At 41.3% G+C, this 16,156-nt stretch overlaps 2 protein-coding genes across 4 annotated transcripts in view; one reads left to right on the top strand and one right to left on the bottom strand.

Annotated features, from left to right (window-relative positions):
• Positions 1 to 478: 478 nt before the first annotated feature.
• On the bottom strand, positions 479 to 12,086 carry LOC134883825 (uncharacterized). The gene is made up of 6 exons (XM_063912262.1): positions 11,806 to 12,086; positions 9,033 to 9,139; positions 8,762 to 8,933; positions 7,198 to 7,246; positions 6,253 to 6,495; positions 479 to 6,143 (listed from the first exon to the last, which is right to left on the bottom strand). The coding sequence occupies exons 1-6, from the start codon at positions 11,907 to 11,909 to the stop codon at positions 6,114 to 6,116; spliced, it is 705 nt and encodes a 234-aa protein (XP_063768332.1). The 5' UTR covers positions 11,910 to 12,086; the 3' UTR covers positions 479 to 6,113.
• The window catches only part of LOC134883826 (receptor activity-modifying protein 3-like), a 25,351-nt gene continuing 19,273 nt past the window's right edge, over positions 10,079 to 16,156 (top strand). Inside the window, exons 1-2 of one of the 3 annotated variants that reach the window (XM_063912267.1) lie at positions 10,079 to 11,927; positions 13,557 to 13,895. In XM_063912267.1, the coding sequence (XP_063768337.1) occupies positions 13,778 to 13,895 (118 nt within the window). In that variant the 5' untranslated portion in view covers positions 10,079 to 11,927; positions 13,557 to 13,777. Of the gene's footprint in view, positions 11,928 to 13,470; positions 13,896 to 16,156 lie in introns of those variants that run through there. The other 2 variants (XM_063912263.1, XM_063912266.1) reach the window with 2 other exon arrangements.

Here is a 16,156-nt window from a genome sequence, read left to right as displayed (position 1 = left end):
TTGTTGCACTGTGAACGTTTCTCTGGTACAAATCATGCAGGGAAGAGATAAACAACGACGCAAATTACACTGCCAGCAAGCATAGAAATATAGCAACAACTGTACAAATCCACCCAGTCTGGATGTTTTACCCCACCATCACCATAACAGTTTGTGTTGTCACAGCTAAGGGGAACTCCCTCTTGTATAATGTGAAACTGTTGAAGCCCCACCTATAGCAGGCACTTTTTTAAAGTAGATAGCAAGGCAAAGCATTGTGATTAATAATTTCATCAAAAACCTGCAGAATGGAATGTGGCATTGGGCACCTAATCTTCTGTTGGACATGCAAATAAGCGGCATACCTTTTCACTTACGATTACATGTAAATACTAAGGAAGAACACCATATTTGTTAAAGTTATATAATGTAACATAAAGCAGCAAGTCAAATTACTCAGCTAAAACCCTAAAACACATACAGTAGATCAAAAAAAGAGTCACTGTTTGAAACACATTTATTTATAAAATAGATATATTAAGACTGCCAATGTGCAAAAATAAGCAAGCATTGAATAATGTTTCACATCAAATGTTAACATTCAGTAGAATTACATATAAAAAACCCATATTTTTCAAAACAACACTTAGGAAAAGAATCTGCTTTAACCTTTCATGTGTTGATTGCTCTATATACCAGCTCAGGGACTGCAAATGGACATTATCTCAAAGCTTAATCTGGCATAAATCATCATGTTTTATACATGTCCTTATTTAATAAAGACAACTAATAATAACTTATATTTATTTCAATCTCTGAACATAGAAAAATATCATGGAATGTCATATTTAGAACATTTATCCACATTACCTCAGCACTTGTTAAGTAGCAGGGTGAAATGCAAACCTAAAGATAGGACTAGGTAAAAACTACAACCGTAGACAATAGTTTGATCATTAAAACAACCACATAGATGTAAATCCCTCACTGATACCATGCAACTGTCAAAACTACACATGTTAAACAATGCAGATTACAGATCTGCAGTCGTATACAGTATACTGTACATACATTATAATCTTTAAAACAATGCTGATAATATCATGCTTGCCCCTCTAAGGTCTTTTGGACTTGACGGTAACCACCACTTTAAAGAAAAAAGAAGCAAATCATGCTGGCAAAAAACTGTCCCAGAAAACAGGAGACAAGCAACGGAGGTGACCTTAAAGGACAGATGTTAGCCTCACTTCGGGTTTAAGAGATTTGAGAGAAGGGACGGTTAAAAGCAAATGGCTGTCTTTACAGTTCTGTCTCTTTCTCTTTTTCTTCGTCTTCACCAGTTTCTAAGTAATATTCATCATCTGTCGTTGTGTCTGAACTGCTGTCTGTAGACTCCTCAAAAGTGCTAAGGCTGGTTTCATAACCTCTGGAGAGCCGAAGCCCTTTGGAGGACTGGCTGTCCACTTGCATTAATGCCCCTGACGAGCTAGGATAGGTAGGGGAGGAAAGGCTGGGAGGCTGGGACATGCGTCTGGACACTGGTGATAGCGGTGGGGTTGGAGGAGGGGTTGGAGGACCCTCTGTATTCCATGCAAAGTGACAATTGTTCATGCTCGGGCTCCAGAGGCGAGCTTGCTTTGCAGTTGTGGTTTTTGCAGATGGAGAAACTGGGACTTCTGAACTCCAATTTGCCAAGCGCCGTGTCAGTGATCGAGGAAGAGATCTCGACCTCATTTTACCGGGGTCGCTGGTCAAATATGACTTTCGACAGTCCTTACTGGGTTGGCATTCTTTTTCTGTGGTCCAATCTGGATGAACAGACCACTGATCCAGGTCCTTACCGTTGTCTTCACAAGTCAATGCAGATTCAGAGAGGTCACCGACACTCATGTACCTGGATCCGGTTGAGATGCGACCAGGTCCCGATGGTCTACTGGACAGTACTGAACTCACAGAAAATGACCTCCCAGGCTCAATGCCATACTTTAAGTCTGCATAGGAGGATGCTGAGCCTTCCTTGTCCTGTCCTGGACCTGCACTTGGAGGACCAGTGGATGCCCGGCTTCTTCTTGAACCCCCCAGGCTAAATCCCTCTCCTTGCTCACATGGGGACGGTGTGTCTCTACGGCGCTGTAGCTTTGGGCTAAAAAAGACATTGTCATCTGAAACATCCTGTGAGGCAAATGGGGAGACCGGCGAAAGCGAAGCGAAGGGGGAGAAGGGGCTCCTGGGGCTGGATGCAGGCCTACTTAACTGAGTATGATAGTCATTAGAGGCGTTAGGGCTCCTGCAAGAGAGGAACTGGTTTGTTGGTTTAGAATCTGTCCCGCTGCCTTTATTAAAGTCCAACTGGACTGGTAGGCTCTGGTTTGAAAATTGAGGTTTGTTTTGAATTTGGATGTGTTCTGCAAAAGCATGTTGCTCCTTTTGGTCAGTTTCTGGATTTGGTTGGTTTGAACAAATGCAAAGGTCCCCTCCTGCCATTATGTTCCCAGGACCTGAGGGTGGTATGAGAGTGTATCTGTTTTGTGTCCATCTATTCATTCCCTCTGTTCCCTTTTCATTGTCCCCCAGCAGCATATCTTTCTCCTGCTCTTGCAGCACTAGCCTTGGGGTACTGTGATCAGTGATATCACTGACGTCGCTTGATCCACTAACAGAAGGTGTTTGGGAAGCTCTCTTCCATTTCCATGGAAACAATGCATCATCATCAGACAGTCTGGTGCTGAATTTTTGTTTCAGTTTGCTAAAGACCTGGTCCATTTTGTTATTAGTCTTGCTGGCCCTCTCCGACTCTGATCTTTGCAAACTGTTCGGTGTGCTGACACTTTTATTAAGTGCAAACCGACTTCTCTTTGGGCTTTGTTCGTTGTTGCTCTCCATTGAAAAAAATCTGCTCTTACCCAATACATTGTCCTTTGTTCTCCTGTTTGAGCTTTCACCAGGGGGCTGACTCTCTGTTGAGCTGCTATCACTGGAGCTCATAGGTGAAGGGTTACGCTGTTCTCTTTTACCTTCCTTACTCTGGCTTCTGTGTGAATGTCGACTCAACTTGGTCTCCACATAAACTGCAGTATTTTGCACAGGGTTAGGTGTGGTGTTCGGTGGGGCAGTAACAGCTCTATCTACTTTAGATTTAACACTGTAAACCAGTGTTTCTGTTACACATGGTAAAGAGGAGTTGAGTCCATCATCAAATCTGCTGTCAACAAGTAATATCTGACCATCTTGGCTGCTGTTTTTGCTACGATTGATACGTTGATACGTCTCTGAAACCCCACCCTTTGTACCTCCTTGGGTTGCAGTTTGGTTTTGGAAATGCAAGGATAGGGCCTGGGGTTGTCTGACAGGTGACAGAGGGGGTTTAGACGTAGGAAAGGTCATGGCTGCAAGGGGATCAGTCTGCATAGAAAGTTGTGGGGTAACATTTGACTGACACTTCTGAAAGAGGGGGGATCTGGGTATTATAGTCTTAGTTTCTCCCTGTGTTGACCTGGAGGACATGAGACTGGAGTACGGTGGGGAACTATATCGAAGTTTATAACCGCTTGAAAAGTCAGGAGGGAGGGAGAGAGGAGCAGAAGAACGGCAATGAACTGTGCCAGACTCCACAGATAGTGTCCTCTCAGGTCTAGGTGTGGTTGAGTCCTGTCTTCCTGGGTCAAACATCATACTGTCACTAGGACTTTGTTTAGACCTCTCTTGCTCTCTGGATCCTGAATCAGCAGAGTCAGAAGATAAGGATCGATACTTCCCACCTTTCACCATCAGTATGCTGGAGGTCTTTGGGGTAGGGGAGTAAAGGGGAGATGTGTTTGTTGTTGACCTTAAAAAAGAAAAGATGGATGAATTTTTGAGGCCTTGTGGTGAGCTAGAGGCAGTTTGAGGGCTTTTGGGGACTTGAGATGGTTCCGGCTTTTTGCCAGTGTTGGGCTTAGGATCCTTCAGATCCACTGAGTCCTCCCATGTCACTCGTCTCACTCTCTTCCCTTCCCCACGGGGGCGCAGTTTCTTTGGGTCACTTTCTGGGCTGCTTAAGAATTCCCTTCCCTCTTTAGAACTAGAAGTGTCTGAGAAGCTGGGGCTGGTATTAAAAGGGGTGGCAGGGGGGGTTAAGAGAGAAGAAACAGTGATGATGGGAGAAGATGTAATAGCAGGAGGGACAATAGGAGTAAGGACAGAGGGGCTGGGGGCAGCTCTGGCTGCAGGATGGCTGCAAGTGGTAAAAGGAAAGCTGGTGGAAACAGTTGATACAGGAATGCAGTTTGTTTTAGTATTAGCACTGCCTGTGGGAAACAGGCTGGACACAGTTTCAGGTTGGAGAGGCTTGTGAACGAAAGCATAACGTCTTTCAAAGCCAAGAGGTGTGGCATTTGCTGTGTTGGGGAATTTAGGAGGTTGGGAAGAGCCTGTGTATGACATGCTAATGTTGGTCTGTGAACCGACTGGATCCGATTGGAAAGAGGAAATGGTTTTAGTGTTTGGGGTTAGGGAAAGACCCAAAGTAGTTTTAGATGTAAGCTCTTGACTACTGAGAATGTTGGTCGTAGTATGAGGAAGAGGTGGTTTGTTAAACATTTGAGAGTTCTTGTTCTGTGAAGATGTGGGGGTGGTGTTAGTTTTGGATGTACGATGATTATTATTGAATTTGCTGCTGCTCTCAGTGGGTGCAGTTGAGCTCTTGGCTTCTAGCAAAGTAGCTGGTAACTGAGTTACATCTGTTGTAAATACTCTTTTATTTACATCATGCCTGATGAGATCGATAGGGTGACTCAGTGGTGAGTTAACTGTAGGTCTGCTCATTTTAGAAGTAGTCACAACATCGGGCAAACTCTGAGGCTTTTGTGGTTCTCTGTTGTCCAAATTGGAACCATATTGCGGTTTGTGAAGTCTGCCTGACTCACCCTCAGGTGAATCCCCAGCATTTCTTTGTTTGAGATTGGGAGTTCTTTCCTGTGTCATCATAACAAGGTTCATGTTACCTTTACGAACTGACTCTCTTGTGGTATTGTTGAATCTGTTGTTGAGAATTTGACTACTAAATCTTCTGTTGTCAATTGGACTTGTAGAGGCCAAGTCTTTATTATTATTATTGCAGGGTGGAACCAAGTGTGTGTCGGGTTTTTCATCATTGACAGCCAGAGGGGAACTGCCGTCCTGGGTAACTTGTTTCCACCAGGAAGTGGATGTTAGGGTGGTCCTTCTTGGAAGGGAAGGTTTTTTTAAGAGAGCAGATGGGTCATATTGAGAAGGTCTCAGTGAAGAGGAAGAGCTCTCTGGGAATACATTTGTACTTTGGTCTGAACCCCTGTAGTTCTCCCGCATCTCTGATGGTACTTTACTTGGATATTCTGTGTACTGGGTCCTGTTCATTGTTTGAGGTTGTTGGGAGAAGGGTGTGTTTTCCATGTCTTTATCCATGAATGAAGGTGAAAAGAAATGCGTTTCAAATGTGTTCCTTTCCCTTTGATTGGAGGAAGATGGGGAAATGATGTTCCCCCTTTCATTTGTCCTATAAGAAATGGAAGATGGAAAGAGGAGGGAATTTGATCTCTCTTGCCCATTATTGTTGAAGCTTTGAGAATGGTGCGGTGAGAATACTTTTCCATCTCGATCACTTGGCGAACTGCTCTGGGGCGAAGAATCTGCATTAGAGTTCCTGCCATTAGAGTAAGTTCTTCTTAATGACAGAAGCATGCTGCTGGTTGTTGGTTTTGAACTTAAAGATGACAGTCCTAGTTGATGACCAGTTTGTTGATTCATCCTTTGTTCATTTTGGTCAAGGGAGAGGGGAGACAATGGAGATAATGCTCTGGGTACAGGGCTTACAGCACTTGGGTCCATTTTTCTATTGCCTATCCTTTCAGAGTTTACATCCAAAGAGACAGTATGAATCATTTTCCTTTTGGATTCATAGTCGAGGCTTGCAGGTCCACTCTTGGTTGACCAGCCCACTGTGTTTCTCCTGGGACCCAGAAATGGCACTCTTGATTGGGCTTGTGATCTTGCTGACAAAGGCCTGTCCACAGTGTCTTGAAAACGTTCATGTGCACGGTTTGCCGCAGTGTTTGTCACGTCCTGTAAATTCCCATGGCCTTCAAAATGGCCAGGTCCTTCAGGTCTTTTGGTCCGTCTTAGTCGGGCACTCCAGTGTGGGGCAAGAACTGTTACCACAGTGGAAGACAACATTGTTCTATTAGTGTTTGATAGTTCCACAAAATCAGTATGTTTATCAAGCTTTGCCTGGTCTTTTAAATCCTCTTCTAACTCAACTGCTAAAGTGTTAGTCCTTGGTTGTGGCCCACATGTAATGTGTAAGCCATTAAACCCTTGAGGTCCTGACTCCCCATTGGAGACACTTTGAGTTGTACTCAAGTCCCTGGGAGCATCCAATTCATTGCAAGCAACTGTAATAGCCTTTTCCCTCTTCTTGGCTGGAAATGGTATCCTTTCAGATGATGCAGATCCACAGGCTGTCTTTATAGAGGTGTCTGGTGGTGATGTTGTCCTATTAATCTGTTGGAACATAAAGAATTACTGCAAGTCAGATATTATACACCATTTTATCTTTCACTATATCTACTATTTAACCATCTGGAATCTTAATCATACATATTCACATCATTACATATTTACATCTCACAATTCAGACACAGAACAGTTATGTCTAGCTGTATCACTAAAGCCAAGCGCTCATCATACGTTCATTTCGTATCATATCTATGCAAGTGACTTCCATGCTTAAGCAGCAAACTCTTTGCCATTTACAGTTGGTGTGCAACAGTGGCACGCTATCTGAGTTGTATATTGTATAGTGTGCTGGCAGAGGTCAGAGCTTTGCTAAGGCTTTAGTTCCCATGGTGTAACTATTTAAGCGATTCAGGTCTTGACTAACAGGTTACTTTGAAAGAGGTGAGATTTCTAAGAGCACACACACACCCTATTGCTTATAACACTTAAAATAATAATCAGTCTGAGGTTTTCAAGAATACACAATGGCATTAATTATGTTTTGAAGTTTTCAAATAATAATGCACAATAAAATAATTACTTCATGTGGATTTTAATGACATTCAGAGGCTTTACACTTATTGTTGAATAACTGGGAGGAAAATGTGCAATTTGATATTTGTTTTAGATGCTACTCTTTAATGTAGTGGCTCAAACATAAACATTTCAATATGAATTATTATTATAAACGTTGTTGGTAATTCTTACCAGATACAGGTTGCTGTTCTCAGTCTCAGCCCTCTGCGTTTCAGTTAAACTGGCAGAACAGGAGAGAGAGAAGACAGGAAAACCATTAGGCATGCTAGTTAGGATTACACCTGTCACCTATTTTTAGTGTAGATTAGACATCAGTTACGATATGCTTCACAGGTTCATGTTAACCTACTTGTGAACAGACGTGTTATGTACATAAAAAAGGAAGGCCGCAAGGAAAATATGACCAAGCAGTTCATCCAGCGAGGTGACAGGAGTTTTTCTATCCTTCGTCTTGTAAACTACCCAGTTGTACATTTACAGAGTAAGATATTCGCAGTGATGTGTAATGGATGTTTGAGAATTGTAAAATGTTGGACTTTAATGTTGTGAATCTTGCACATGATATTTAGAGTTGGCAAGAGACCTTGATTTGTTATATAAGGTTTCACACAGCAAGACCAGCTTCATCCGACCAGCTTAGAACACAACCACCGATATACCTAACAGCAAATGCGAGTGAAATATCCGAGCAATAAAAGGTATAATATCTCTCTTCATTTGAACACACCCAGTCGTCCTGTGCTCTACTTTAATGTTTTGGTGTGAAATATTTGAGGCACAAGACACATTTGCCACAGCGATGCTGATGAACAGGATGGTCAGCATTCCCGTCCTCAATCCCTCTCTTTACTAACCGTTTTCTCACAGTAACCTGTGAACTTCAGTCACACCTCTAAAGCATTTATGATAGCACTTTTAAAGTATTTTCATTTCCAACATGATAGCACAAGCATCAAACATGGGCGTGCTGTACACAGAAGATTACAGTTAATAAAAGATATCTATAAAAGGTCATGTTGGATGGTATGAAAGTAGGCAGGTGGCTAGCAAGCAACTCAGAGGTGTGTTCTCTCTTGAACCAATAAAGCAAAGTCGATCAATTCCTTTTGTGGATAGGGATATTGTAATCTCCGGCACACATTGTCATGCAAATATGTTAAAGGGGGACTTTTTTCACCATACATAATGTAAAACACACATATTATGTCATATCTGATTACTTCTAAAGAAAAGTTCAATATTTCCCCTAAAATCCTGACTTAATTTGCATATCTGACTTGAGGAAGTACAACCATGCAAAAAAAATCTGCCCAGGGGTAAATCATTTGAGAAAGGAATGTTAGGAAGATGAAAAGAGAAAGGCTTCTTTTCTTCCTGTCCGGGATACCAGGGCATGTCATGTATAGTTACAAACTGCACAAGTGCGTACGTACTGTTCACTCACAGGCAAACACACATAAGCGCATGTCAGACCTACTTTTACGGGTCACATTATTAGGTGCACTTCCTTCTTTGCACACAGAGCTGACCCTTTCACCCAGTGTTTCACAACCTTGCTCAGACATGGTTCAGTTGTTCAGTTACTGATAACTAAAACCAAGAGACTTAGTGACTCATTGGATTCAGTGAGCCATTTGTTGGGAAGGTTTAAGGACTTATTAAAGATCAGAAACCGATAATAATAAGGACCTAATGCCATGAGTGCTCGTCCCAAAGTAACGCTTTTCTTGCTCACCTTTGCAGACAGGGGGCGATTTCCTTCTTGTGGTTTAGCTGTGGATTCCTGGAGAATCTGAATAGGAGGCAGGAGGTGAATTTAGGTTCAATGGGCTTCTGGCTCTGGACCTTTGATTCACCACAGTGAGCAGCCTCTTCCTCTTTGTGCCTGTCCACTTTTAATATAAGTGCTGTAATAGATTCCAAATAGGAGATTATGTTCTGGTCACTGCTGTACATGACAAAGTCCAGACATTTTACTTATTTAATGTTGTGTGTGTGCAAGTCACCTTTGAGGGTTGCTTCCTGTCTGATGGCTGTTTGATGACACTGCTGTCCAGTTGCGGTTTCATCATCACGATAGTTCTGTTGCTTGAATGTTTCATCCTGCTGTTCTCTAAGGCATAAAACAGAGAATTTGATGGAATTAATTTACACAAATTCTGGCTCTTGATTCACTACTAAAGACATTAAATTATACGAAAGATTGGCTGGTTGCAGCCCTTATATCACCTGCCACAGAACAGCCTCATAATGAAGCTGCTGAAGGGAATGATAAACTATTTAAATGTATGCTGAAGGGTAATCAAAGGAAAATGAAACAGCTATGCTTCCCTCATCTTATCAGCGATACAGCTCTGGAGTGATAAGCAGGAGTTATGTAATAATTCCTCTCTGCTCAGTCCACACTTTCTCTTACAACCAGAGCCCACTCACACAGTCACTAAAACATGCACATGCACATTTGCTGCTGCCCAACGCTGAACCCACGCTAGGGTGCCAACTGCTGAGCACGATGATGACACCCCAACAAGATTAGATGGTTATCTAAATATAAATGTACGTGTCACTGCAACCTTTGTTTGCTATGGATAACAAATTAAATGAAAGCAATATTTTGTAAGGTACATTTCAGGAGATCTGGTCCAGCAGTGTAGTACATATTATATACCATTTAGATTTGTATTTCTTGTCCTTTCTTGATAATTACCATGTCTGCCTCTTCCTATCCACCTTGCTTTCAGGGCCGACTCATTGGCCTAATTAGAACTTAATGTCTGTGAGGATATTATAAAAGCCTAACATGACAAGACATGAGAGAGAAACAGGGAGGGATATAGGGAGGGAGTTCTTCTTGCTCTTCAACAGCAACTTCAGTGCCAAGGCCAACATGCCTTCGATTTGGATGGTACTGTGTGTTTTTATCCTACCCTTCCCTGAGGCAACACAGCAAATGAAATCACACCCAATATTAGAGCTTGGACATCTGAACGTGTCATTGATAGGCATTTGATGATGGAGCATGAGAAGCTGTTGTTTAGTTGTACAAGTAACACTGTAGTCATGGCTAATGATACAAAGGCTCTATGGTCATGTGATCCCTCTTTTTTGTTCTGTTTGAGCTCAATATGAGCCGTGTCTGAAGGGACATTTTAGTTGCTATGTCTCTCTATTTCCTAGCATTTCATTTGGCTATATTTGACAGATTATTTGATAAAGAACACAATTGCTGGCTCGCAGCCCTACTTTAGGGGAGTAATTGTTAAAGTGAAAGTACTTAGTGACCTCTTACCCTGTGTTGACAAACCATATGAGCTTCAACATCAATGCTGTAGACATAGCGTGCATGTTATCTGGTGTCTGTGATCTCTGTTTCAGTTTGTATTGATAGTGTAAGTCCATATGAATAACTGTTATGTTTGTTAAGCCCTGCACCATTACTCAGTGTGTCTCATACGAGTATGTTGGTGTATTCTTCCCTTGAGGTCCGCACCGCTGTGGGTGTGTGCCCATATCTGCCAGCTAAAACTTACATAACTGCATGGATACCGCCTGAACTCAAATGTGGGTGTGTACTCGACACTGCATTTAATGTTCAAAGAACCGCAAATGATTTACACCCTAAAGTTCTTCTAAAGATGTACCCAAAGACAATTTAATGACTTAATAACAAAAGGTTGCCAGGACAAAGTTAGACATGTTGTGTTTGCTGCCACACCTCAGTGTCTGTCAGCTTTCCAAGGGAGCTGTTTATCTTTGAGGGTACGGATGGGTATACGGTAGATTTAGCTTGAGAGGGTATTAGCAGGAGGATGTGCAGATAATCAACTGAGGTTGGGCTCTAAACATGCACAGACAGCAGCAGTGTGTACCCATAGAGGTAACTCTAGTGCATGCCTGGGTGTGCAAGTATGAGCTCGCCTGTTAAAAAACTAAAAACTAAAATACATCAACTTGTTGTACAATATCTGGATTACAGAGTTAGTTTAGTGTATGGCAAATGCACACACCAATGCAAATAAAGGCCCAGGTAGGCTTTGCATGCTAGATATAACAGAGGACAGAGTACATAAAAGGTTCATAGATGATTCATAATACAAAACAGCTACAGTCAGTTAATAACCAATCTAGATGTCTAAGATCTGCTTCATTATTTAGTATATTTCAAAAGGTTTACTAGAGCCCAGATTCGTGTAGGAGTTAGAAGCATGTCACACCAAACCTTATTCAAAAATCTGTCAACTCAAATCATCTTAACGTAGACCAACATTTACCATAACACAAGTTCAATACGACCAATTAACAGGTATTCTACACATCCATAACACGTGTTTAGTCCAAAATAGCGGTAAAAACATAATTTAGTCAAAATTTGACTTTCCTCCCAAGTTATTCCCGTTTCCGTTTGCTGTCAAACATGATATGGTGGACAGTGTTGAGCCACGAACCAGGTGTAAAATGATAAATTAAGGGAAAGCTTAATGCCGAATTAAATAAAATGCGTTAATGGATAGTGAGAACTTTTTTTTATCGACTATGGAAGACGTTTATTTTCCCGGACACGAGTTTAAGCATAAACCTGCAGATTTATAGCCGGAGTTTGGTGGAGTTTTTCCCTGTACAAGAGAACTGCTCGCAGCGCGGTTCCAAACTCACCAGTGAGCGAACAGAGGGGTAACAAGTGCTTTTCCACATTTAAAAGGCCAATCCGAAGCACAATAAAAACATGATAATTACAAACTAATTGGTAAAATACCCTTTAAAGACATGTTTTTCTTCTACCTTGCAGTTGCAGTCGGTGTTCCTCTGGCTGTTCGGTACTGAGACGTATCTTTCTCTCCTCCTACAACTCTGAGCTCCAACTCTCCTGCGTCACTTGTTGACATCCTACTTTAACCAGTTCAGTAAGTTTTCACTTTTCATGAAAACAATTAGTGAAATTCATCTTACACATGTTGTGGTGTTTTGGCTAAATGACAGCAGGCTACGTGACCCTCAAACAAGCAGTTGATGTCAACCATGTCACAGTGCGGTTGAAAGTTCAACACCTCCTGACAGGTAAGCGGAACAAGTGCGACAATATAATCACTATTGGCTCCGTCCCTTTCAGTCCCCCCCCCCCCTCCTTGGTAATTTCCTTTTCAGGAAACTTAAGCTCCTTGGTGATGCTGCCAACAAAAAAAAAAAATCATTGTAGTGATGGTTGGTTTGGACATAAATACAGACTCAAGCTGTGATCCAACATGTCACTGTATTTGCACCTTTGTTCTCTTAACATCCCCAAATGCATATTTCAGAAAGCAGATTTAATGTCATAATGTCATTTTTAGCTACACACTATAGGCATGCACGCAAAAAGTGAATCCAAGAAATATAATAAAATATAGCCTTTTTTAAATTGTTGTTCAAAAACTCCTAAAACCTCACTTTCCTCCCCAGTGCATAGGGATTATGTGAGGTCTGTGTGACATTTTAAGGCATTTTAAGGCATATTTAAAGTGTTGCATAATTTCAGAAAACCCTGCTGGAAGTTTTGTTCCTCAGAATTAAAACTTCATTCCAATTGCTGTGGTTGTTTGTTTTATCCACAGTTTTGGTTAGTTGTCTGCAGGAAGAACAGTGCCCTCTTTCTGTTCTGACTTTAACTTTTATTTTTGCCGGCAAAATTGAATTTTGTACTTTAACTTGTTAAACGAATTAAGTCCAATTTCCTTAAAGCTGAAAGGAAATGTGATACATGTTTCCAAGTCTGGCTAACTCCATTATTATACTTTGGACGTCTTAATAAAATCCAGTGGGTATCTTCCAATGTGACTCCATTTTTGTACATAACAGCCTCTTTGTGTTTCCCTGAACAGTGTCTCCTTGTTGAGCTGCAGGGGGGCAGTAAAACAGAGAGGGGACTCTGTACTGAAAATACTTGGAAGATGCCTTCAGATACAAATGAAAGAGATTACAGAGGCATTCACATTCAGAGTTTAAAGCACCTGAGCTGAATTATTTCATGGTTGTCATTGCTGCTGTCTGAAATATGTGCAATTCCAAAAGAACCCACAAGAGGTCAGTGTTGCTTTACACAAGAAAAATGAAAACGCATCCACCAGTGACTCAGTGCTGCACTTTAATCCAGATTATCATTAATCATAATAACGTCATAATAATACCATAGTTATAATGCAATATATGTTTTACTTTAATGTCCTTATTACTTAAAGGTCTATAGCCTTATTTACAATGAGATGTGTGTATGCCTAAACTAATATGACATAAACACATTTAGATGTGTGTGCAAATGCCTGTTATAATAAGAAAAGAAGGGACTGCAAATCTTACTCTCAAATATGTATGTATTGATGGATTCTCTTTAGGTATTCTGCATAAAGTATAACCTATCCTCGTTTTTCAATATCACATTTCAATATTTTGATTTCATGTTGGGAATATAAGGATCCAATCTGCGCAGTTACTGAGGAAACATAATCCAGTGTCAATGCTCTGTAGGAACCCTGTCATCCTCCCCCCTCCTCCCACAGAGGATGCAGGACAGTGTGGACCTGACTCCAGACGCCAGAGAGAAGTGGCCGTGATCATCACGAGGACAGTCAGAAATCACGCTCTGGGATCAGATTTATTCTTGTTGGTTTTATTCCGGCTTTTTCCCTACCAATCCTTCACTTATTCCCCTTGACTCGGGACAGCATGACGGAGCTTGGACTTGCACAATTTGGATTATTTAAATGATGGTTCGCTTCAAATGCACATTTCCACGGAGCTGCAGCTGACGTTTCATTCAAAGTCCGACTGGATTTCAAACAGCGTGATGGATACAAATGAGTTCACAGTACTGAAACTTTTTGTTGTTGGGATTTTAGGTGAGTGTGTTTTATATTTATTTAGTATTATTGTTTTGCATATCGCATGGTAACGATAAAAAAAACTGGATAGTGTGTTATTACGGGTTGAAATATCTTAGCATCACCTGGTTTTTGAGGAGTTTATTCCCTCTAATGAACACAATCAGATATTGAACACGTCAGTCTATAATTCCATTGCCATGCTTTCTTATCATGTGTTCATGAGTGTGTCAAGTTGCAAAGTGCAAGTAATAAGAATTGTGAGAAGTCCCAGGGGGAATCTATCACACCACATGCAGCGAATGAATATATTGCTTTATGGCACCATGCCCCTTTGGACAGACCTGACCTATATTGTTGCTAATGGATATTTCTCGATCTGGCTGATTAGCTGGTGATTAAATAATTGTATCATGTTTAATGGCTCGCGAATCCAGTTGTGAAACATTATTGAGCAGCTTTGTGATTAAAATGCTTGTGTGGAAGTGTCCTGCTCTGCTTGAGTGATGCTGGGCATTGATTGAAATTAGTCAAAGCATGAATCCAGAGAATCTGCTGCTGTGAGCCCTGATATCTATAACTGTAGTAGCAGTGTAAGCAGACTAAATGCTGTACTATGACTCACTGGTGAAGAGGAGTTCAGATATTGAGCTGATGTGCAGCACAGTGACTTTCTGGCTGGTTAAGTAGACTGAGTGCTCTCAGTGAGCTGATGATGAGCTGATATTGGTGCCACCTGGTCTCAAGCTGATTGAAATTGCCTGTCTTCCTCCCATGGGGATACATGAGCCAGGCGATATAGGAAACTTGGGTATTTATTTACCTTGAGCGCCTCAGAAAGGCAGGTCGACCTTGAAGTGGTTAAATCAGAATCAAAGCAACTTCATTAGCCAATAACATGTGCACACTCAAGGAATATGAATTTTGATTTGCATTTATCGAAATGTACATACACAGAAATAGACGTAAGGTCAACACAAAAAAGATCAGATAACAAATAGGCAGGACTACTATGCCATTAGTAGGTGGATATACAAATACATATATAGGAAAAGCATGAATGACAAACAACGGTCGAGTCGGCTCGTGTTGACATCTACATTATGTAACAGGACTTTTAATATATTTCAATATCTCAATATATTGCATTATATTGCTGTAAACAAGTCAAGTGTTCTTCAGGCCACGTAGGCTATCCAAAATAAATACATATTTATTAGTATTCATATTTATATAGTATAAATACATGTAAAAAAAACAGGCAATTTCAACACAATTCAGGAAGTCCGTTGGTCATCTTAAAGAGAAATTCTTATGGTAGTTAGTGAGATGGGGTCCATGTCCGGTCACGACCTTCAGCCTGGACTCCCATGAGTTTCTGCAATGTAACAGCTGTGGCCCCACAGCAATGTACGGCCAAGCAGAAAACTAGCTTAGATGGACCTTTTATGACTTAAAGCATGTTTTATGCTCAGTTGCTGGACCAGCTAGTGTAATGGAAACAGGAAGAAAAGACTCGGATTAATCTATGAATTGTGAGTCCACAAATGACAAATCTCACTGCAGCTGCTGCTGTCAAAGCAATTATTCCCATGTTGTGAAGACATGCAGCAATGGTTTCCCGTGACAGCTCTTGTCTTGACTCAAAGAGTTACCCATCAAGACCCCCGTTGGGAAGAACAAAGGTGGAGGCCAGATGCAGCCTGTTCAAAGACAAACAAATTGTTCTGATTTGTTAGTTGAGCATAAGATCCCATCTGCACCGCAGCAAAACACTGATTCCCACTGACTGTGAAGCATCTGCTTATCCTAATAAACAGCTACACTCTCACAGAATAGGAAAGGCTTTGGGGTTCTCCAGTTCTATCTGAAAAAACATCCCGGTGAATTACTATAGTTAAAAGCTATTCATAGACGAGATATTGTGTTTGTGGATCTCAGTTCAACGCACGAGGCTGATGTCCATATGCTGGGATTTCTCCTTACACATGGATGTTGTTACACCTGCATATTCCTGTAGAGAAATGCTTTCAAGCTCAGTAATCGAGCCAAATCATCTGTGTGTTAGATAAAGAGTGTGAGCTGAGGCTTTCATTAGGAGAAGGGCATTGTGTCTGGTTTTGCCAAAGTCCCTTTCATTTGTTCAGACTAAAGGATCATTCTTATTGTCTCCAAATTCCACAAAAAGACCAAATATTATCCACTCTTTTTCTAGGCAAGTGTGTGATATTGTGATTCTCCCACTGTATCTCACCTGCAGTGGAAGCATGTTAAGAGCA

The sequence above is a fragment of the Eleginops maclovinus genome, chromosome 21 (assembly GCF_036324505.1).
Source record: "Eleginops maclovinus isolate JMC-PN-2008 ecotype Puerto Natales chromosome 21, JC_Emac_rtc_rv5, whole genome shotgun sequence".
Lineage (NCBI taxonomy): Eukaryota > Metazoa > Chordata > Actinopteri > Perciformes > Eleginopidae > Eleginops > Eleginops maclovinus.
This window is presented reverse-complemented; position numbering and strand designations above follow the sequence as displayed.

Excerpts from the sequence above, each read along its gene's own strand:
- LOC134883825 (XM_063912262.1), bottom strand. The coding sequence starts at position 11,909 with ATGTCAACAAGTGACGCAGGAGAGTTGGAGCTCAGAGTTGTAGGAGGA. Across the intron at positions 7,247-8,761 it reads ATCGCCCCCTGTCTGCAAAG|TTTAACTGAAACGCAGAGGG; the intron begins GTGAGCAAGAAA and ends CTGTTCTGCCAG. Across the intron at positions 6,144-6,252 it reads CAAGGACTAACACTTTAGCA|TTCTTGCCCCACACTGGAGT; the intron begins GTTGAGTTAGAA and ends CTGTGGTAACAG.